The following is a 22903-nucleotide window of genomic DNA, read 5'->3' as shown; positions in this document are numbered from 1 at the left end:
CGAGCCACCCCCCCCCCCCCTCCCCCACGAGCCTTTGATAAAGGTGCCTCGTAGGTCTGACAAACATCTCCAGTATTACTGAGTTGTCTGAATAAACATCAGACCCCAGTCTTCTGCACCTCCCTCCTCCGACCTGGTCATAACTGCAGTATTGTGTCTGTCTGTGTGTTTGTGCCCTAATTTGACCCAAAACAAATAAAACCACAATCTGTAAACATGTTTAAAGGACAGCTCTGCACAACCTTGCATTAGATTTCCCCGTTAAACCTAACCGGGTCGCTTGGCGTCTCATCTTCAAAGGCTTTTACAGGACAATTCTGTGTGGCAGAAGAGCAGGCCCATGAAAAAGAGTTACGATCCCACGCACCGAATCTGACCCCTCGGGTCAGTAAATATGCCACAGCCCTGCAGCTCCCTGAGCCTATCCAGATTAAATACAGCAGCAAACTGCCACTCTCTGGTTGCAGTGACTCTCTTCTGCCAGCTGGTTTCAATAAGCTGGACCCTGCTGAAAGGTCAGCGGCCGGGGCCTGAACGAACATGGATAAGGGACTGACTGATTTACGCAAAAACAAGAACAAGCTGGCGATAAAAGGCGCAGCGAGGGTCCGACTAATAAAGCCATCAAAGCTTGTTTATTTTTCGAACCTTCAGCTAACGCAGTTGCTCAAGTTTGAGAAGTGCTTGGAACCCTGAGAACAGGCTAATCACCGCACTGGGCAGAGGAAAGGAAACTAATTAGTGAAATAATTTATACTAATTTCTTTCACCGTTGCTGTGTAACTCTTCTCACCTTTGACACCAAGTCTTGTGCTGTAACTCAACACTGTTTAACCCTTGTAGTTGAAGAATCTTTAAAGACTTTGGATCCTTAAGGGCACCATGGCCAAGGCCACAGCTTTTATTTAGATACGTTGGCTACAACCAGGCTAATGTTGGACGACACTGCTGTCATTTACACGCGACATCCAAACAGTCATTTATCCTGTTTCACGTTGTCCAAATGATTCCTAATTCTGAATGTTATGAGGCCATAAAAATGATGACTGATGTTTTAAATCATGTTAAGGAGTTACTTTGCATTGCGATAGACGTGCAGCGGCGCAGCATAACACCAGACCAGAGAACCTACAGAGGTGCATCCAAAGACAGACATTGCATCAGCGTTCCCTGTGGCTGGCACTTCTAAAGAATGATTCACGTATAGGATTGTTGAACCGAAATGTTTAGTCATCAATTAAAACCCCGTGTGAAAGGAAAAATGAACTCCTAGTGTATTCCTGTATGCATGGAGACTCGTTCTTCTGAGGGAAAACAAAAAGAAGTCTAAAGACTGACAATCTGCTCTGAGCCTCGATCAATGATTCTGAAATTTCTAAATAAAAAAACCTGGAGAAACATCCAAAAATAGTTACACTAAGGGCAACTGGACGGAGTAGGTTTCTTGAAGACGATTCACCTCTTATCCAAGAGGCTTCTTCTACAGTTCAGTTTCATTCCAAAGGAAAGTGTCACTCAGGTGAAAGTACCAGTCCATAAGGATGGTACCACTCCACATTCACACCTCTGACCTTGTGACCTTACATTCCACCCTCCTTAAAACAGGGTGTGGTCCACCACACCTCCATCCCTCCTTTCTCCATCGACCATCGTTACGGGCATGCAGCTCCTTGTAGGATAAATACCAGAATTTCTTCTTCTGCCATCAAACAGTTCTTTAGTGTCCAGTCAAGTCCCGTAGAATATCTAGGAACCCCGACGGCTCAGGAGTCTCATAAAGGTGTATCTTTCGTGCTGAATTTAAGACCACAGATCATCAAAACACCAGGGATCTGGTGTGATTTGGTGTCAGAGATTTCTTTCAATGACATAAAACAACGACATTAGCTCGGAATAATTTTTCTTTCTCTTTCTTTTGTGTCCAAATATTTACACAGCACTAAGCAGTGTGACATTATTGTTTATCGAATCCTCGCGGTTCCTTTCAGCCTGTTATTTCACCACGTGCTTGTTGTCCATCCATCACAGCTGGTGTCGCTTTACGCACTGACGTTTTCCCATTGTTTGGGCAACAGTCTGACTAATTGTGATAACAAGCCTGAAAGAAGTGAAGAAAAATAAATCTATCATCCATTCTTATGACCGCTTCAGAGAAGAACGAGGAGGTGTGTAGAAACAGAGCTCCACACCAGCCTCCAGTTGTCACACAATTATACGGTAATTATCCCCTGAGTGTTTAATCTCCTTTTTAGTCTCCACTCAGAAATGTAAACAGTTATTAATTGTAAGGTCCGCAATAACGCCGCGGCCAAGACAAGACGTTACTCACATCCATTACGTCTAGGCCCTAACGTCCTTGGGAACGATTCAGTTAACATTCAGTAATGGACCTTATAAATCAGAGCTTCAACAAGAAGTTATGAAAAAAAAAAGATTGACTGAAGTTTAGTCTTCTGAGTTGTTTTATTTACATAAGACCTGTGAATTGTGATGTGGATTTTCCAGGGCTAATACCCAAAGTTGTTCACACAACAAATTGCAGATTACTAAGGCCGTAGTGGGATCTGTAATGTTTTGTGATATCATTTCTAATTGTAAACTATGCCGTGACTTATGAAGTTTGGCATTTTGAGTAAGGTTTTCCAGTTAATATTTTATAAAACAGGCATGTCCAAAGTCGGGCTCTGGGGCCAACTGTGGCCCGTGGTGAACAGCCCGCAGCTTCTGTCATAAAAATGCATCACCAGTGGCCTGACAGAATGTCCTCATCAAGGACACATTGGAAACAATAATGATACATTCTAATAATAATTTGAGGACAGCTGTGGCCCAGCGGTTGAAGGGTTGGGCTTGTTAATGGAGGAAAGAGAGTCTGAATCCCAGGTTGATTTTCATGGTGATTTTTTTGTCTGTTCTCAACAATGTTAGAACACTGAAAAAAGAATATTTTAAAATCTGACATTGAAGTTGTCTCCAGTGCTGAAAAAAACGTCTTCATGAAAGATGAAAAGAACCTTAACTGTAACTGTTATATGACAGGATGCAGTGCTTAGTTTCCTGATGGTCTCTGATGGTTCTTGTTGTTTGATTTATTGACTAGATCACATACATTGTGTTGGTGGCAGAGAGCAGCAATAAAGGGGCTGGTTTCTTACCCCATACTTGCACTGGCGCGACGAGGCTCCATACTGGAAGCGACACTGCTCATCTGCGTCATACACCTGCCCCGGGGCCACTGTTGGATACAAGAAGTCTCGTTTCAGAGGTTCGTTGTCCAGGCACGTCCCTCGACCTGAGCTGTCAAAAAAACAAACCCACAATAGGATTGTTTCTCACACAAAGGAACCATTTAAGCAGCCTCAACACCTCCTCCTCTCTATTAGGGCCTTGGCCGGCGTTTGACTCATTTCATTTTAGCACCAACCTAACCATTGCAGGAGGAAGCTTGTCAAGGATGTAAAATGACATGTTATTAATGTTGATATTACACTTCAACACCTCCTAATCAAGAAGCAGCGCCGAAACACAAGCAAAGACATTTGACTGGAGGCGACCGCAGCGGGCAGACGGCGGCCGCCGCTGTCTCAGAGAGTCAAACTCCCCCTGATCATACGCCTGTGCGCTGCACCGCTCCGTGTGTGTCACTGGTTACACTGGATCCACACGGCAGCCAATAAAGTGACAGAGCAGGGAGAGGAAGAGAGGAATCTGGAGTGGGCCACCGGTCATACGTCCAGGCCAAGGATTATGTTTAGTCTGTTTTGTCAGATAGAAATATGTGCACTCACAGGGAACTCTCAGAGGCCACGTAACACATGTTCACACACACACACACACACACACACACACGGGTTACAGTAGAAGAAGAAGAAAAAGGAAAGTCAGTGTTGTGTCTCTTGTTGTTGCGTCTGGTTATGGCGGTGGTTCTCAAACTGTCATATGGCCCACAAACGTGGACATGTCCACAGCAGTCGCTTCAGAATTTCACTTCACTTATTTAAAGCCCTTATGTTTACGTATTTAACAAAGGAGATCAAATTAAAAATCAGTGCAAATCCAGGTGTACCTGAGCGGAGCCCTGGGTTTTATCACTATATCTTTGTCACCTGATTTGTTTTATTTGATCCTTTTTATCAACCTTTAATAATGAACGATTTTGAGGTCAGCGCAAATGTCAGTTCTAAAATAAAAACCTGTCAACGTTCTTACCTTGTAGATCTCCAGCAGGTTTTGATCTAGCTTCATAGGATTTTTTTTCTTTACCCAAAACTAAAAAGAACATTTGAAAAATTTCTATCTATCTAATCCTTCGACGAGGCAACAAAACAGGTTGTGACCTGGTGTGGAAGTCATCCCATTGAATTTTACCAATCTCAAATTAGAAGGTTTCTTTTAAAATCGTTAACTGTTAAGATACACAATAATGACTGAAGAAGAATACATTTTTTTACAAAGTTATTCTTAGGAACATAGTTATGCTATTCTTGACATTTTAATTAATAATCCCATCATTTGGATTAGTCACTAATAAGAACAGGTGTGAAACACAGACATCTACCTGCTGTTGTTTGTCTTTCTGTTCCAGCAAAATCATATTTAGGAATGACAGTTTATGAAGATTCCTTATGATTAATCATGATTGATCATAACATCTCCACAGCTACCCTGCAATTAATCTGAATAAATTTGCTGACAGACCTAATTGAAAACCTTAAGGCAGTCTTGTTCTCAGTGCAGTTGACAGTCCACAGACAGAGGACAATATTGGACAGAAGGGATTAAACAAATCTGAAACACTGTTGTGTTCCTACCAAAGAGGCACTCATTAAAGAAGAGTGTCGCACATGAAGAGCAGAAAGAAGAGTAGTTTTTTTCTTCTTCTTCTTCCTGTCCTTCCTCTCCTCTCTCTCTATTCACTCATCTACCTGAATGGAATAATCCCGTTTCTTGGCTGCCATTCACCAGCAGACCCTCTCACCACAGACACAGCCTGTGAGCAGAGCAGACTCCGTGTCGACTCAGACCGAGCTGCACTTTTTAATGTTTGGAAGAGAGACAAGAAAGTCAAGGTTCAGACATAAAGGCTATTATTTGACATCATTTGCAAAAGGCTTCCTGTCTGGCAGGTCCACTTTGACGTATTACGTCGAAGAAAATGTCTTTTCACAGGGAGCGCGATTGTTAGGGCCCAGACTCTGACACAGGTCGTTCCATTTATACATAATCATCCCAGTAGGTTCAAGGCGGCGATGGAACAGAGGATGATTGGATGGGACCGATCTAACAGTTATCATACGGCAGAAGTCACCAAAGTCTAATATGAGATTTAATAAAGCACCAGCCTCTCAGAGCTGAACACACCACAAACTGCCCGCCGTTTAACATTTATAGCAGATTGGCGCGCGGAGCTGAGAGAATAAACTATGACTGAACTGTGAGTGCATTCATTCGCCGCTCCAAAAGAACAACCCAAACAAAGCAGCACATATTGCTCGAGCAAGACGGTGAATCTAGGCCAACACCACAGCCAAAATTGTTTACTTGGCACGGAGAGCCACGTACGATATCCAAAACCCTGATTGAGGGAGAAAAAGGGAGGATAATTAGAGTTTACAGACAGAACCCTTTTGTACAGAAACATAAAAGCTAAAGGCAATAAAACCAAAATGAAAAGAAGAAGCCTGAGCAACAATGAGATACAAATGGAGGGATAATGAGCCAGGCGAGGGGGCGATTCAGCCGAAGGGATGAGGTAAAACAGTTTTGCGGACGGACACCCGAGCCAGAAATGGACAGGAACCTGATGGAGCGGCAAAGAAGCGGCTCTTTGTGTCCCAGCTGGAAGCTGGCGTATAATACTGTCATCTTTGTCACAAGTGCTGTTCACTAACCCTGCTTTAACAGCTTTCAGCCGGAAACATCATCTGACAACCACAGCTGCTATTATCCGCTTTCTTGGAGGGCCGTGCTAACCAAACACTAACCCACAGAGTCACACACACACACACACACACACACACCACCAGCATTACTCGGTGAGAAATAACTGTATTAGCGGTACTTTTTGTGTTTAGTATTTATACTACTGCAGTTAATAAGCCAAGTGACATTCCTGGAGTTTAATTACTGTTTGTCCTTCAAACGCTACCACACCACGATGTGTCAGTGGGTCAACAGGTCACAGCAGGTCACATTAGCTGCCAAAGCTAAGGAAAGAATGCAGGGTGACGGAGGGAGAGTAAAAACCCACATTTTACTGGATCCTACTATTGTTCATAGGTTCATCTAATAAAACAACCAAAACTCCATCGTCATAAAAGTTTAAAATTCCAGTTATATAAGAAAGTGGGGGGGGGGGTTCAGTATTTTAATAGGATCTTAACAGGCAAAAAAAATCAGAGGAGAATTTGTATTCTGTAAATGGTCGATTGTTTTGGTGTCACAATTAATACACTAGTACTGTGTCCCAAATATGAGGGTCTTTCTCATCAGCCAACCAGTTTCTTCAAGATTCAAATCAATCTTCGGTGTTATTTTTAAACAACATTCCCCTTGGCTGCAGGGAAACAGAAAAAAGCAGCTGAAGCAGTTTTATTTACTGTAATACAGACCTGCTTGTCTGGCAGCGCTGTGTAATAAGGACAGTGCACCTGCAGCAGAAAGGGCTTATTATCGCAAATGTGATTTTTCTCTTCCTTTGAGGCAATATTAATAACAGTGTTTTTGTCATCATTTTGCAGAACCACCTGGTTCTGTCCCAGATTTACCTTATTTCAGGAGGTCTCTGCGAAAGTTTACATCTGCTGCTGCTACCGCTGCTGCTGCAAGGCGGGTCGTTTGTTTGCTTTAGCGAGAATAGCGTGCTTCTCATGTACAAACACATTCCTGACCACTTTATAACTGTTACGCCTAAACAATGAAGTTGTTTTACAGCAGCGTATGAGCCTAAAAAAGTACAAAGTTCTGTCTGTAAAACTACATCAGTCCTCACTTCATGGCAACAAAGGTCTCCACCAAAGAGCAACAATAATTATGGCCTGACAGAGCCCTCCAAATGGGACAATAATAATAGTACATGCACACACGTCATGCACTTAGACACATTATCGGTGATGGGTTTTCAGCGTTCTAACTTAGTCCTTAAGCGTTTTCCATGTCTGATACCAATTCCATACTGCAGCCTGGAGGATTCAGTCTCCTCTTTAGTCATGGATAATACAAGAACTTTTTATGAATGTACTTTCTTTAATTAAGAATAAAAACAGCATGTTCAAATTGAACCCCAAATATTCTGTTAAGTTAAAAAGACCTGACAGAAGGACTGGAGCTCCTGGATGAGATGCTTTAAACTCACATGACCTTTCAGCTACATCTTCATTGGTCAAACCCACTCAACAGTACCATTTAAATACTCACTATAACATTCCAAATGAAACGTAAATATAGTAGACGAATGATTTAAATAATTATAAACTTAACCCAGAAGTGACGGCATCTTTACTGGAAAATGGCGTTGTTGTATATTGTGTTCAATCGTCCAGTTCTAGGCTAACAGTTCTAGGCTAACAGTTCTAGGCTAACAGTTCTAGGCCAATCCAGTCCAACCATGATCTACCCAATAGTGATCCAGAGGATCAGGTCTGATAATCCATGCTTCCAACTCTTTGGCAACTCCACCAGGAGTGATGGGTTCATGGTCTGTTTCTTAGGTTAGGTTGATGTTGACTTTCCAACTCTAGTAGTGTGACGTCGGTGTGGGAGACACCCAGGTATAATGTGTGGTCTCATTGGGATCTTGGTGTCAGTCATGAAAGTGAGGTGAAGAATTACTTCCATATAAGGTGGGTCACAACATGACCCACTGGACTGTGTCGTGAGAAGAGACAGCTGCAGCAGCAGGCAGAAAACAGACGGCAAACAGACGGTGCAGTGTGATCCACTTACTCAAGGAAACTGGTGATGTAGTCCTTGCTGCAGGCTGACCAGGAGAAAGGGTTGGTGTTCGCCGTGATGTGGGCAGCCATCAGTTTTGCTGTCTCGTGACCTTTGGTACCACAGGCGTTCCCAATCCCATCATGGTTCATCCCAAAACTTAGACACACAAAGACACAGACACAGACACAGACACAGACACAGACAAAGCTGAAGTCTTTGGCCGTGGAGTGACACGAGAAGGTCCAGCTATGCTGACCGGAGGACATCTTCCTCAGTGGCCCTGCCTGTAAAGTTCAAGCTCTGTGGCACTGAAAACAGCTGTACAGTGGAGGGCCAGGGGTCAAGGGTCAGCTCCCGTCTGGAGCACGGCAGGAATGAAAAAGTTCTAATGACCACTCTGATGCCTGCCTGTCAATCATGGCCTGCAGGTCTGAGCAGGCTGTGGTGGCAGTCGCCATCCACCGCAGCAGGGGGAAGAGTGGGTCGGTTGTTGGTCTCTGAGCTCAATCCCCGCACCACAGCCCAGGGACTGACCCGAAACCCAAACAGCTCCCAACTCTGTGGTCTGTTAAGAAAGCTGCTCAACAATTTATTTTACATGGCGGTCTGAAAATAAATCATTTTAACAATTTGTTTGAAAAAGAAAAACCTTATCTGTCTGGATATCATTTGAGACGGAATCTCAGGTTACAGCGGCATGTCAAAGCGTTCTCTTTTCTTACTCTCCAGGAGCACCGTTCAGGTCCAGGTCTAATGTATATAACAAACCCAGCCACATTGCACCGTCTGAACCTGTTTTTCTAAGGCTGGTGTTTATGACATTTTACCCTACTCGGGAAATAAATCACGCCGGTTGAAACCCCACTGCACTGTGCTTTTTTAATACATCCTCTAGAAGCGGAGACTATTTTTACAACCGCACCACAACAGAAGCAGACATGAGACATAATAAAGGAAATCGCCATCTTGCTGTACTCTCTCCAGAGGGATATGAGGACTAATACATCATCATTATTTTGCTTTATATTCAGGAGGAAGGAGCCAGAGGTATGTGGACACTGACATTTACATGGGGAAATATGTGGATATACGGTCAGGATTTCTGAGGGGCTGCATGCAGGTCTCCAAGTAGTCACTGCTGTTTGTTTAAGAGCAATTATTAAAGCGCTCAGTCATGAAAAGCAATAAAAAGGCTTTTGAGAGGATCTGAAGCAGAAGAACAACAACAACAGTGAGGACACCAGACAGGAAAATGATTCAAGTTATGAAACTGGCTATCTTCACTTTTACTGGCCCACAATTACGTAAGCTAACTTTCTCTGACCAATCAGTTGTTACCTAATGCTCTTCAGTGAAAAGACAACCACCATGGACTGGTTTTACTGTTTAGCAGCTAAATGACTAAATAGTTAGGCTTCAGAGACCTCAGTGAACAGGAAAGGTGAGTCAGGGACACAGGTGACCTTGAGGTAACAGGGGCCACCAGTGTCACCCGCTTTTCTAGTCCATTGTTTCCCAAAGACTGGGTCGCGACCCTTAGGTGGGTCACAAGAGTTTGTTTTGTTTTTTGGGTCGTCTCACATCATGTTTCTCTGGAGTTTAAGAATAATGTCTATTAAGTTGAGTCGCGAAGGTTTGCGACTTTTAAAATATGGGTCCCCCAGAAAAAAACACTGGGAAACACTGCTCTGGTCATTACCAGGTAACTACACTAGTTATTCTCCTTAGAGCTCATGTCGACAAGACATCCCCCAGAATTCTACAAGAAAGGAATCTAAATGGAGGATTTGTAGAGATATAGCATTGGCAATTACAGAATTTGTCCTGAAACTTTTTGGCTAAGAGGATAACTTTAACAATGCTGCAATCTTGACATGTTCTTCGTCCCACTGATGAGCAGTACTGACTAAAAGTTTGAGTTTTGGCATCTTTTTTTCTTGACATACATGTACCTGCTGTCATTTGTCTCTCTGTTCTGGCAATATACCAAAGGGAAACAGTTTTTTGTCATATTTGGGAAGGTTGACTAATATTAATTTTATTCTTCTTTAGATAGATAGATAGATACTTGTGTGTGTGTGTGTGTGTTTCTTATTTTTGCTGAATCTAAAAACTCACTTGTGGCCAATCTCGTGTGCAATGGTGAAAGCAGAACTGAGGCCGATGTCTTCATTGATGCTGCAGCTCCTCTCTGGCTCACACATTCCAGCCACGGAGGCCAAGCCTGGACACAAAGACACACGCGCATGCCAGATAAACATACAAACACACATTCTTAGGAGGCTTAGTCGTAAAATCAGGATTCCACACATATGATCGGTCTGTTTGCAGCCGTACTGAAAGACAATCTGCTGCTCAGAGATTCGGTCTGGTCTGTCGGGGTGTTGAGTTTAGCATCATTGGCCACGAGGCCTCGCTTTTCTTTTTCACAACATCCTGCAAACTACAGAGAGCAGTGGAAAACGTCTAGACATGGGGTCGATTTATGCATATAAATTTACAGAAACAGGGGGTCGCCAAACTGCGAGCCAAGGAGGGGAATATAAGAACCCCCTCACCAACACTGTGCCCCTGCAGAAACCTGTCAGAAAAAAATATATGTTTTCCTCATTTTCCAAACTGGAGTAAGAGCGAAAGGGGAGACCGAGAGGCAGAGAGAGAAAGGGAAAGGGAGAGAGGGAGAGCAGAGGAGAGGTGAGGAGAGGAGAGGGTGTTTTAAGTTAAAAACCTCTCCACAATCCAGGTGTGGCAAGTCCTTTTTCCCCAAGCCTGACAGGTCAGATAGGCAGACAGGAGGTAATTCTTCACAGATTACATCTACAGGTGACTGCAAAGTGGATCATATGACAGCACAAAGCAGGTGTGTGTGTGTGTGTGTGTCTGTGTGTCACGGTGTGTACTAGGCCGTGGTTGTTGTTAACAGTGTGATGGGAAAGAAAATTAGGTTCTGCCAGAGAAGTATGTTTTTAAGTTGGTGACAAATTAAAAAGAAATATTCAAAGACAAACATTTACAATATTTTCCTTTTGATGTTGATGTCTACGTCTCTAACATTAAGACAAAGACAATTCTATTAAACTGTCTGATCCAGACTGAAGTTCTTAAGACTTTGAACCACTTTGTGAAAGATTAACTAAGAGTTAAGTGTCCTGATGACCTACTGCCATAGTCAGTGGAATCGAACCCACAACCAGCTGTAAGGCAACTGTAATTCCTACCACTCTGAGTGAAAATGAGCATGCATTGGAAGAGCTAGGACTATTTTCAGGGCTCTTCATTAAAGTTCAAATGACAATTATTTTTGTGAAGATTGTGACACGATCGCTAACCCTGTCATCAGATTATCACAGTGTCCTCACCTGCCTGTGCGGAGGAGAACCGCTACTCAAATCTTACCTTGCTGGCCTCAACCAAAGTGTTCGAACAATAAAAAATTCAAAAAATGCTGAGTAAGCCCGACGAGTGCCAGGTAAATCTCTCTGTGCTTTTGGAACGAGCCGCAGTTTTAAATCTGGCCTCCATGTCAGCATTCCCGCACTGGCACACCACTAGTGATTTGTGTTTAACATCATCCAACAGTGATTGGTTTAACAGAGCTCAGCCATAGCAACTGGGTGCATGGTGGAGACACAGACCTGGGAGGTGTTCAAGAAAAGAAAAGGAAAACAGAACTGTAGGGGAGAGAGAGGGAGAGAGAGAGAGGGAGAGAGAGAGAGGGGGGGGGAGAAAAGATTTAAACAGATGAAAGAGCGAATCAAAACAGAGGACACGAGTGGGTGATCACTGGACTCAGAGGGGAAATACATATAACAGGTGACGACTTTGGAAAGGCTCAAATTAATGAAGTGATTAAAGGGCCACATGTGGCAGTAGCACTGATTCGATGAAATGGGATTGAATTTTTTTTTAAATTGAGAAGTTTGTTTGAAGCTGTTGTCAGTGTTTCTTCTTAGTTTGTTTTCTTTTATATTATAACAACAAAACACTGATTAAAAGTTTCCGTCAGCTAAAGCAAAAAACAAAAACTGTACTATGATGATTCTCAGCTACTGTTCGGCGGCACATTAGCGTGATGTAATCAGCCCGGTGCAGTGGACAATGATCTCATTTCTCTCTTGATTGGTCTGAAAACTGTTGTTTATTTACTGCTTACTTGGAGAATAATTAAATACTTTTCCACTAGGTGGCAGCAGATGGCTATATAAACTAACACTGGAGAAACACAGAGCTGTTGAAGAAGATGAGACTTTCTTCAATTCCTGCAAGTAAATCAGCATTGTGTTCAACTAAACTGGGCCTGGCTTTAACACTGACTTATTTCGTCATTGTTTTTCATCATATAAACTTTTGTGACATTTATGTTCGTTGCTGCCGTTGCTGTACAAAAATCGTACACATGCAGTTTTTTACTCTCTGTTTTGGTGTAAATGTACAGCGTGCAATATATAAGGTCAGACAGAGCGTCATGTCGGTGACCGGGACACACCTCACACCTGTCTTTGCTCGAGAGACCCTCTACTTACACCGTGCCTCGCTGGTCAGCGTTGCCGCAGACAGTTTAAGGTCTGCCTCTGTGTCTAAAGTGGCAACGCTCTGTATCCTCTTTACTAAGAGGTTGAACAAGAATAGACTCGCAAATCAGGAGGCCACTTAAACCATTACTGCAGGGAAGACTGGGAGCCCGAAGGTGAAGAAAGGAGGAGGAGAGGGAGGGTGGCTACTCTACGATTAGTTTAAGAATGTGTGTGTGTTAGAGAGCGAGTGAGCTGAGTGTGTGTGTGTGTGTGTGTGTGTCTGTGCGCAGACACCAAGACAAAAATCACATGGTCAGAGTTTTTCCTAACATATTGATGATTGGTGCATTAACTGGAGCACCCTGACTACTCTGTGACCCCCAGAGGCCAGTCATCTGACCCCAGGAACCTGACTCCTGAGAGGAGAGGAGAGGTGGGAAATGAAGGACTCAAAGGAAGATGTGTTGGTGGGGGCTGAGACAACAAGGAAGCCAAGCAGATGCCAGGGCAATTAAAGCAACTGGGGGAATGTGACGAATGCGGTCAATCTGTCAAACCACCCCTGAAGTCACAATATTACCTCCAAGATATACTGTGGTGCCTGCAGGGCCTTCGCAGAGATAAGATGAGGAGGGAAGAAAGCCTGCATGGGTCGGTAGGGGGTTTGGGAAGGGGCAAGGGGTGGTTGGAAGATGAGAGGGGAAAGAGAGGAGGAGGAGGGAACTGCATGGCAGGAGAGAATGGGCTGTGCCACAGACTGCTGTCCTTTTTCCACCCCCATTGCCTCCACGACTAGCATTATCACCCACTCTATCTGCCTCCCGCAAAACTCTACAACACTCCCTCTATAATTGTCCTTTTCCCCTTCCATTTTCTCTTCAACTCCTCCTCCTCTTCTTCTCTATCCCCTCCTGTGGTCGCTGCTCTCCACACGGCCAAGTCCAGGTCTCCCACCTAGTCTATGCTACACACACCTTTTGTCTTTTTTCTGAGGCCTAGTCCAGGGGAGAGCTCTGGGCCCTGAACCACATCTTTGCATTAACTCCCTTCAAGATCAGATTTGACTCAAATTGACCAGTGTTATAAGAAGGTAACAGAGAGGAGGGGCCTTTGAATTTTATATATTTATATATATATATACATATATATATATATATATATGTATATGTGTATATATATATATATGTGTGTGTGTGTATATATATAAAAGAAGAAAAAAAATGTATATATGTATATATAAATATATATATATTTCTTTGAGTTTTTTATGTTACACAAAGGTTATAGGTTACACAATTTTTATACGCGACAATAAACTTTTTGCTTTCTTGCTAACAGCAAATCCCCATAATGTCACCGTCGTTCCTGAAATTAGGGTCAAGTGTACAATTTTAGGGTAGATTGAACAATTGATTGATTGTGTGCAGTAAAAATGTGTGTATTGTTTTGGGTTTTTTTTAGTATTTATCTTTCTTTTAGTATTTCTATATAAATCTGTAGTATAACTACAGTACTTCAAACGCCATATACTGCAACTCTGCTATTATTAAAATGGTCAAAAAGTTTTTGCAGCTCTTGGTGAATTTTTGTTCTGAGGTGGTAAAATTATTTTTTTGAATGCTCCCTGGTGTTTGGAGGTGCAGACCCCCTGACCTAGTCCAAGTGTAAACCCCCTTAGACAAACTCAGAGAATAGACACAGAGCAGGACTTATTATTCTGTGTTGTTTGACTGTTTGAGGAGGTTGAAAACTCCTGGCCTTGACCAGAGGAGAAGAAAGAGCGAGTCACTGAGGAGCCATAACAACACAAATGAAAACATCCTTTTTATTATGTCTCGCAGGATGTGTATGGAGTTCGTCTGAAGGATACTGAGCACGGTTTATATGAAGACACACAGAGACAGCACGAGACACAAGGAGTTAGTAGAAAAAAACTGCAAAGAGTGAAGTCACACACAGTAGTACCATGAAAGTGTAGGTTTTCATTTGAGGTGCACTCACCCAGGGTACCACAGGGTTTGTTCTTGTAGGTGCAGATGTCATACCTGAGCAAAGGGAAAAAGAACACCATTGAATTAACCTTACATATTCTACAGTATGTGTACTCTCCTCCACTGGCTCTGGCCACTCCATTCTTTCCACATGTGATCACACAGAGCAGGGACCAAGTCATCCCTGCCTTTAGAATAACAACGACAAACATGACAGTAAGAAAACACCTGCTTTGATTGTCCCACTGATAGAAGAAGACAAAAAATGTCCACGAAATAGATAACTGATAACTACACGACTCCTACACGGGTAGGGGTCAGTCAGTGGTGGCGGTGCAATTTGGGCGACAGCTCTCCAAAATAAAATCATACAATTCAGATGCAATATCTCCAAGAGCTTTTGATCTAATAAAACCAAGGACAAAGGATATTTAATTGAATTGTCCTTCAGTGGGTCATTTTATTCTCTCTCTCCCTCCCTCTACCTCTCTTCCTCTCTTTCTGTCTCGGTCTCTATCATTTTCTTTCTTAGTGGAGTAGTGAGGTACGACCAGTGCCGTGATCTGAGGATGTCTGATTGTTGTTATGCCTGTCAATCATTGCTTTTTGTGTTAAGATAAAGACAATGATGATGATGATGATGATGATGATGATGATGATGATGATGATGATGATGATGATGATGATGATGATGATGATGATGATGATGATGATGATGATGATGATGATGATGATGATGATGATGATGATGATGATGATGATGATGATGATGATGATGATGATGATGTTCTTAGTGAAAAGTGTTTCGTGTAAATGACATTTTTTAGTATTGTCCTGCACAGCTGCACAGGTCGACATAAATAAAGACTGGATGAACAGCATGATTAGGTAAATAATGTATCATCAGACACATCATCATGGTAACAGCCCATCACTCCATCAAGACATCTAGGATCTATTTGGTATCGAGATCCTTCAAACCAAATCAAAACATTTCAATCGTCAGTTGTGAGTCACTTGACAAAGTTACAACAATAAAAAATACCATTGCTGACAGAGACGACTGAGAGACATGTAACGTGTTATAGTGATTAAAGTTGGACTTTTTAAATTTGTCTTTGAACTTTTTGACTCCTTCTTGTGTTCAACACAAAGAATTTGGTTCTGTGTTTAGCTGCAAAAATGCTTCCCTCTATTTGTATTTACTTGTATTTACATTAGCATCAGGGAGGCTCCTGGTTGGAAATAAGAGGTGTAAAAATACAGTACTTTTTCATGTCCACCTCTGTTGAAGCCGTACGTTTTCCACAGAACACAATCACATCACATCTGCGTCAGACGAGGCAGCCAATGGTCTCTGAATCTAAAAGTAATGACTTGTTCTCAAATTCGTACTCAAATTCTGTCTAACAATACGACAGATGAACCACTGCGTCGTAACCGCAAACATAGCACCACCCGCAGGGGAGTGAAGTTATGTTTATAAACATTTAGTGAGAAGGATTCCCAGGATTTCAATTGGCTAACAATCTGTGCAGTGACACTGCTGACCCTAAAGTGATAATTATTCACCCACACTTGTTGAGTCATTCCCTTTTATCAGATGATAATGTTAGATCTGATTCACTCCGCTGTGTTACCTCACATTCACAGGCTAATCATTTATTCATGATTGCATCAGTGGATGAGTCACAATTATATGTTGCTATCATTTATTGTGATAACATTTATCGTGACTTGTTTCTAAGTTATCATCCAGGCCGACTGCTTTGATGTAGCCGTTTATACAGCTGAAGATACTAAACAACTTTGAGGTTTAGGTTTGGTGTGTTTGTGGATAATCTCAGTCATCATCATAATCTCAAAAGCAGTTTAAAGTAGGCAACTGGACTTCCCTGAAGTGAGTTATTCTGATTCTGTTGCACTACCTTTATTTCTGTATAATGGGCCTGTATGGAGGCAGAGATCAGGTATCAGGTGTTTAGAGCAGGCAGAATGAATCTGCTGCTCACCACATCATACAATATATAAATATTTCATATTAAATCAGTACTGCAGGGGCGTGGCTTATATTTGCACAAATCACTTAAGTTGGACCAATTTTAGCTCATTTGTCTGTGACTTCCTGTTATTTTTCCCTGTGTTGTATCCAGCTGACATCGATGCACAGGACATTTGGGTTTAACATTGCTGTTTGTATTAGGTTGGTCTCATTGAATGCTAATAATAAAACATGAAAATGTACATTTTAGCAAAATTAAATGATGAGCTAGGAGGCAACACTGACGTCATCTCTCTCTCTCTCTATGTGCTTTCTAAATGTGAATGCCAAAGGTTTTTTTGCAACTGTTACAATTAAACCAAGACAATAGACGTTCGTAATCACATCCTAAGGAAAAAGGAAAGAACTAAAAATAAATGCCATGACTACATACTACTAAGCACTCGGTGTGTGTGTGTGTGTGTGGAGAACATGACACTGAAGGTAAAACGCTAAGCCAAATCAGCTGGAGAACATCATCTGACAGAGAACAAGGCTGAGCTCTGGAATGATAGAAAGGCTGATAGAAGGCTGTTTTGTGTAAAGCCCACAGAGTCAAAATCTTGGTCTTAGCTTAATCACCCTTTCTCTAAACAAAACCTGTGGGTTGACTGTGCTCTTCAGTTGCTAGGCTATGTGGCCATAACAGTTCTGGCAACAATAAAGCCTATTCCAGGTAATGACAGAGGTTTGCTGTTTTTGCGGTAACACCCTTGACATAAATTGCTGCATGACAGGTACAGCAAGTCTGAAACAGCATTTATTTGCCGTACCGCGATGTTTATTCCCCGACATTTTTAACGGTTGCAGGATGAGTTTGTGTGCACAAGAAGTGGACATGTGGAGGTTCACTGCTGAATCTGCACTTTTCAAACACACACAGGGTCTAAGGCTGAACCATGAGCTTGTTGAGAGAGAAACCAACAACCTGTTTGCTTGAATTAAAATATAGTGTTGTTGAAGTAATAGGTTAAAAAACAAACAAACAAACAAATGTTGTTATAGTTTAGTCCAAAATAGCAGAAAGAAAACATGGTTCAGTCCTGCGAGTCCGCTCTCACTCACCGGGTGATGAGGACGGCGTTGTCATGATGCGCCATCCCATTCTCAGGAATGCTGTTGCCATCGTTATGATGAGATAAGATGGACTTCTGCCACTTACAGAAGCTGTCCAGAGACTTGTCAGCATGATGGTTAATCTCCAGATTAGGCTGCAAAAAACACACAAGCAATTAGGGACAAGAGTGTTGTTACATGACAAATGATAGTATTGATCAAGTCTGTTTGGATTTGGACTTTATACTTATCCTACTGTGTCAAAGCTCAGTCATTAATCTCACTTCATTTTTCTCACTTTAATTTGAAAATGAACCCAGCAGCCACTGGGTGGAGGGTTAGACCCTGAACTGTTCACCAGTCCATGTCCAGGACATTATACATAAGAATTGAAACTCGTGCTTGATACGATGCGATATTATACAATACGATCTGAAGTGACTATGGTCAATTTCAAGTAATTAAAGTTATGTCGCATTTTTGGATAATGGAAAGACAAGATTAATAGGTTGAATATATGGATGGATGGACAGATGGATGGATGGATGGATGGATGGATGGATGGATGGATGGATGGATGGACCATTGCCCATAATATTATGCCACCAGTAAGAGTTCTTATATTACCTATCACTGTGATGGCACAGTCACCAAATGTCTGACAGGTGAACTAACAGGGTCTGGAATCGAACCTACGTCCATCCAGTTGAACCTCTGCTGTTATTTTGTGTAACATTGTGCTACAATCACAAAATATTTAGCAGTTCATTTTTTAAAGAAACGTATTTACTGATTGAAATCAAACGAAATTTTGCAGAAACACTATAATCACAAGCAAAACCAATAAAAGTACTTGTCATTATAACTGCTGTTTAAACTTTGATGATTATGAGGCCACAACATACACAACTGAATGTTCTGATACATGAACATCCCCATCATGCAGTAGCTCATTCTCCGCTCCAGTTTAACGTTTAGTCTAACGATTTACAATCCAATTAAGGTAACATCAAAGACGTTACACTGAGTGTTGACGTACGCTGACAAGCTCCAAAAGGGCTGCTGCAGCAAAGCTGTCTGGGGGAATTACTTGGAGTACAACTGATCAAGAGTCAGAGGGAGTTTGGAGAACACGGTGTTGGAACAGCCTGAGCTTTTTAGTATTTGATTTATGCAAAGACACAGTTCTAGTAAGGTCTAGGTAAACCAAGAGATGGATCTGAAGAGAAATAACTTTGGAGTTATATACTGGATTTGGTGCTCATAAACACTAAAAAAAATTAGACTGCTGAGCTGAGCTTAGCTTGGCTGCTGATACATTTTTACAGTTGATTAGTTATGTGCTTTCAAGAGCAACATGTTTGGTTTATCTGTAATTATAGTACTGACAGAATGATGTTCAGATCAAAGTGCAGCTCCACTGGAACATGAAGCTTCTCTTTAAGACCTGGTTTTAGATAAAACTCCTCTATGATCCCTTGAAGAAATGCAAGGGGAAAAAGTTTACTACACACATGCTAACATACGTACAGAGCATGTAAAAACCCTAGGTCAAAAGAAAATACAGAATCTTTCATCTTAAGTGGTGACCACATGATGAAAGATCTCTTATATTTTCTCTTTCATCTTTCATCGCTGTAATCACATCAAAAAAAGAAGCTCAGTGAAATCAGTCGTTAGGATTTAGATAATGCTTTAAAGTCACTATAAATAATGGTCCTAAGAGGATCCCGTATTTGACCTCGAGTACCAGATCTGATGTTTGGATTCTTTTTAAATTCCCAACCTCCAGACCAGCTGTTTAATGCTGTATACATGTAGAAAAACAATAAAAAGTAAGCCTGTAATTCCTGTTCTATGACACGATGACATCCATCCATTTTAGGGTCATAGAGAAGCTACACCCTGGACACTTCAGTCCATCACGAGCACACATGTAGAGACCATTTTTTACCATTCTTCACACACTCTCATGCCAATGATCAATTAAGAGTTCCCAATTTACCTACTTTTACATGTTTTTGATTTTTTTAAAGCTGAGGAAACTGTAGAAAATGTCCTAATAAACAGATAGAAAATGCCAACTCATCAGTTGGAGCTTGAGCTTGAACCGGTAATCTTCTTGCTGTAAGGCTAGACCACTAACCGCCAGGGCACCTTGTGGCCCTCTAATTTATTCAATGTCTACAATTAAACACACAGTCACAGACAGGAAGTTCAGCAGAAAAAAAACCAACTGCACTGTCCGTAAAACAAACTTTGGACAAAACCTAGAATCCATGGTTCTGCGGTACGGTGCTCAGGCCAGACGCAGACTCTTTAGTTTTACATTCACAGCTGTGTTGTTCACTGTATGTCATTACTGAGCTCACTGTACGCTGGTACACAGATGAATTAGTCTGTTTTTCAAATGTCTTCTCTGCCTCTGCTTCCATATCCAGATGCGTAAAAACACCCCCCCCCAAAAAAAAAATCGGGCTAGTACTGCATTAATAATATTTGTGGTGTTACTGTAGGTGAGTGTTTTTTTTCCTACCTGGTCTTCAGTGAGAACAATCAGCCGTGTCACAATAATGTTCACAACATTTCCTAGACTGGCATCATGGTAAAGTTTGGCAACCTGACCTCCAGAAAAGAAGAAAAGACAAAAAGTCAGACAAATGATGTCCACCAGGTGTCTCCACATTGAACGAATATTTCTGTATTCAGTATTTTTAATAGAAGTCCTGTGATGGAGACTACTTAAATGGGTCAGTGGAGATACTTGAGGTGTCAAACCAATTTTGGTTCACATCCTAATTAGATGTCAAGTGGGCAGAGGCTTTTGTGTCATATAAAAGCATTATTTTTGGACAATAAAAACTGAATAATCTGTAACGGAGTGTCAAACATATGGCCTGCGCCAAAATCATCCCGCTAGAGGGTTCAATCCGGCCCACTTGATGAATTTTGAAAGTAAAGAAATGCACAGACACTTTATGTCCTAAAGTTTTTTTCAAATTATATTTTATTAAATTTCTAATATCCGTGTACCTCCTAGCATGAAAACAAAGGGGAAAAACATGGACTTTGGTATTTATGGGTAATTAAGTTATACTTGTCCTGGTCCGGCCCACTTAACATCTAATCAGGCTGTATGTGGCCCCTGAAGCAACATGAGTTTGACATCCCTGATCTATAAGGTCATTAAAAGTCTATCCAACTAGTTATGTTTAAGCACAAATGCTAAATATTTGCTGATTGCACTTCATGCTGGATCAGTAAGTGTCGTCTGAATGAAAAAAGACAAATACAATAGATATCCAAAATGTGGGATCAAACTTACAATATTCATTACTGACAAGATGTAGTGCTCGATGTCTTTGCGTCCATGGTAACCGACCATCATTTTATCAGCGACCACGAGTGTCTCCACAAAGCGCTCGGTGCTGACAGAGCGCTTTTGTCTGTGAGTGCTGCTCGAATGCCTGCTGCTGTTTGGAGGAAGGTGGGCCAAGTGGCCGGGGGAGGGTGTGTTAAACTGGCAAGGTGCACCGCTCTTGCTGAGGTCTGCCAATGACAGGGAGACAAAGGCCAGTTACAGTATATTATGAAATAACAATCCACAGCACAAACATTATGCATCATCTCTGTCAGAGGGCTGGCTGCTGGGTGCTTTATGCACATAGAGAATCTGCCCCTTTGAACCTCGCGGCTAAAGCCTTTGTTTTATGACCCAGATGCTCTGGGAAAAAGCTATAAGGTGCTACATGTTGGGGCATGCTAGCTTCCTGGCGATGACAGCCTTTGCTGTTTCTTATAGGACAGTGGCCCAAATACCTAAATATCCACCTGGTGCTTTTCTCCAATTTCTTCTTCTTATCTCTAAACTATTTGAGTTGTCTGTTTTTTAAGGTCCAAATGCGATTATTGGTTCTACAAATAGGATTTTTTTGCCTCATTTAAATCCAGATCCATGCAATCTGTATGCAGCAAGAGGCTTTTCATAAAAGCTGTAGAGAGACTGCCTTTAAAAGGCTGAAAGGTATCCAGGCCAGAAGCAACTATTACACACAAGAGGCCCGGTCTTGTCTACCAAAACCTGGGCCTACAACCAAACCAGCACTTCCTTTAACCTGCTATGTATAGTTATTACTTTACGTCAGTTCCACCCACACAGGGTCCAACCCAAATGGAGGCTCACCAACCTGAAATGCCACAGCTGAACTCCTGGTTATGCTCTTGTGTTGAGGGAATGGCAGACATTTTATAAATAACATGTTGTTGTGCTTCTTCCAGGTTCCATTGACTGGAGGTGGTGGAGGATATGTTCTTTAACGGCTCTATTAAATACTGCTCTTCCTCTGTTGTTATAACACCGTGCTTGTTGTGAGGAAAAAAAGAGAAAAAACAAATCAGTAAAAAGAAGAGGTTTACATACAGATGTTGACGATCACAGCAAAAAACAGAAACGTGAAAATAACATGATTCATTTGGATAAAAACAGAAGAAGCTTATGTTCTATTACATGATTTGTTGGCTACTTGGATTCTACTAAACTAGAAAAGTTCAGGATCTAAATGTCATAAAACCCAAGAGACTGGACCAGGATTTTTTTCTTCTTCTTCTTTTTTTTTTTACAGTAGGCACAAAATAGTAGATATTCAAAGTAGAAAACAAGATAAAAAAGATGATGACCACATTTTCAGACATGCTGTCCTCTGTGGAAAATACAGATTAAAATCTATTATATTATTCTTGAATTATAGCGGGGCTAAAGAAACCATGTTAATCCTGCACTATTAGTCGGGCAGTGAGATCAGCAGCTAAAACCGCAGCCTTTTTTTTCAAAGGATGGGAAATGGCCTGGGATTGTTCATGTACAAGATGGAAAGAAAAGTTATTTATATCAGTGGAGAGATGACTGTATCATCGTCATCTTCAGACTCATTTTAGCCCAAGCCTGGTGACATCACACTTCTTGGCCATCTGACCATGTCAACTGTGGTCTGTGACTACAAATATTTATTTTCAAATAAATAATGAATTGAACTTCTGGGTTAAAATATTTCAAGTGTAATTAAGTTGTGTCAATAAAGAATGTACTGCAAGGGTTAAAAGGTCGTCGTACAACAATATGTATATTAGTTTGGCCGTGGAACCAGTTAGGTGATCTGAACTCTACGATGAGTCGATCGCTGTAGAACACAGAAACACATTGGAGTTTTTTTACCTATTAAAAGACAGTATGAGACACTTTTGTCCTTTTTTGGTTCTCTCAGACAAAGGGGCAAACACTAATTCAATTTATCATATGCCGTGTAGCTGGTGCCAACACATTTGGCTAAATGCTTTCTCCACATGACTGCATTTGCCAATAAGAAGCC

At 41.7% G+C, this 22903-nt stretch overlaps 1 protein-coding gene across 1 annotated transcript in view; it reads right to left on the bottom strand.

Moving 5' to 3' along the window:
• adamts6 (ADAM metallopeptidase with thrombospondin type 1 motif, 6) overlaps nucleotides 1-22903 on the bottom strand; it is a 58057-nt gene that overhangs the window by 30332 nt on the left and 4822 nt on the right. The window contains exons 4-11 of the mRNA XM_008325537.2: nucleotides 21725-21899; nucleotides 20863-21086; nucleotides 20074-20157; nucleotides 17547-17692; nucleotides 14451-14494; nucleotides 10054-10159; nucleotides 7945-8091; nucleotides 3156-3297 (exon numbers count right to left, since the gene is read on the bottom strand). Of these exons, the coding sequence (XP_008323759.1) occupies nucleotides 3156-3297; nucleotides 7945-8091; nucleotides 10054-10159; nucleotides 14451-14494; nucleotides 17547-17692; nucleotides 20074-20157; nucleotides 20863-21086; nucleotides 21725-21899 (1068 nt within the window). The remainder of the gene's footprint in view (nucleotides 1-3155; nucleotides 3298-7944; nucleotides 8092-10053; nucleotides 10160-14450; nucleotides 14495-17546; nucleotides 17693-20073; nucleotides 20158-20862; nucleotides 21087-21724; nucleotides 21900-22903) is intronic.

The sequence above is a fragment of the Cynoglossus semilaevis genome, chromosome 14 (genome assembly GCF_000523025.1).
Source record: "Cynoglossus semilaevis isolate Cse_v1.0 chromosome 14, Cse_v1.0, whole genome shotgun sequence".
Lineage (NCBI taxonomy): Eukaryota > Metazoa > Chordata > Actinopteri > Pleuronectiformes > Cynoglossidae > Cynoglossus > Cynoglossus semilaevis.
The sequence above is the reverse complement of the archived record's forward strand: the minus strand, read 5'-3'. Positions and strand labels throughout refer to the sequence as shown.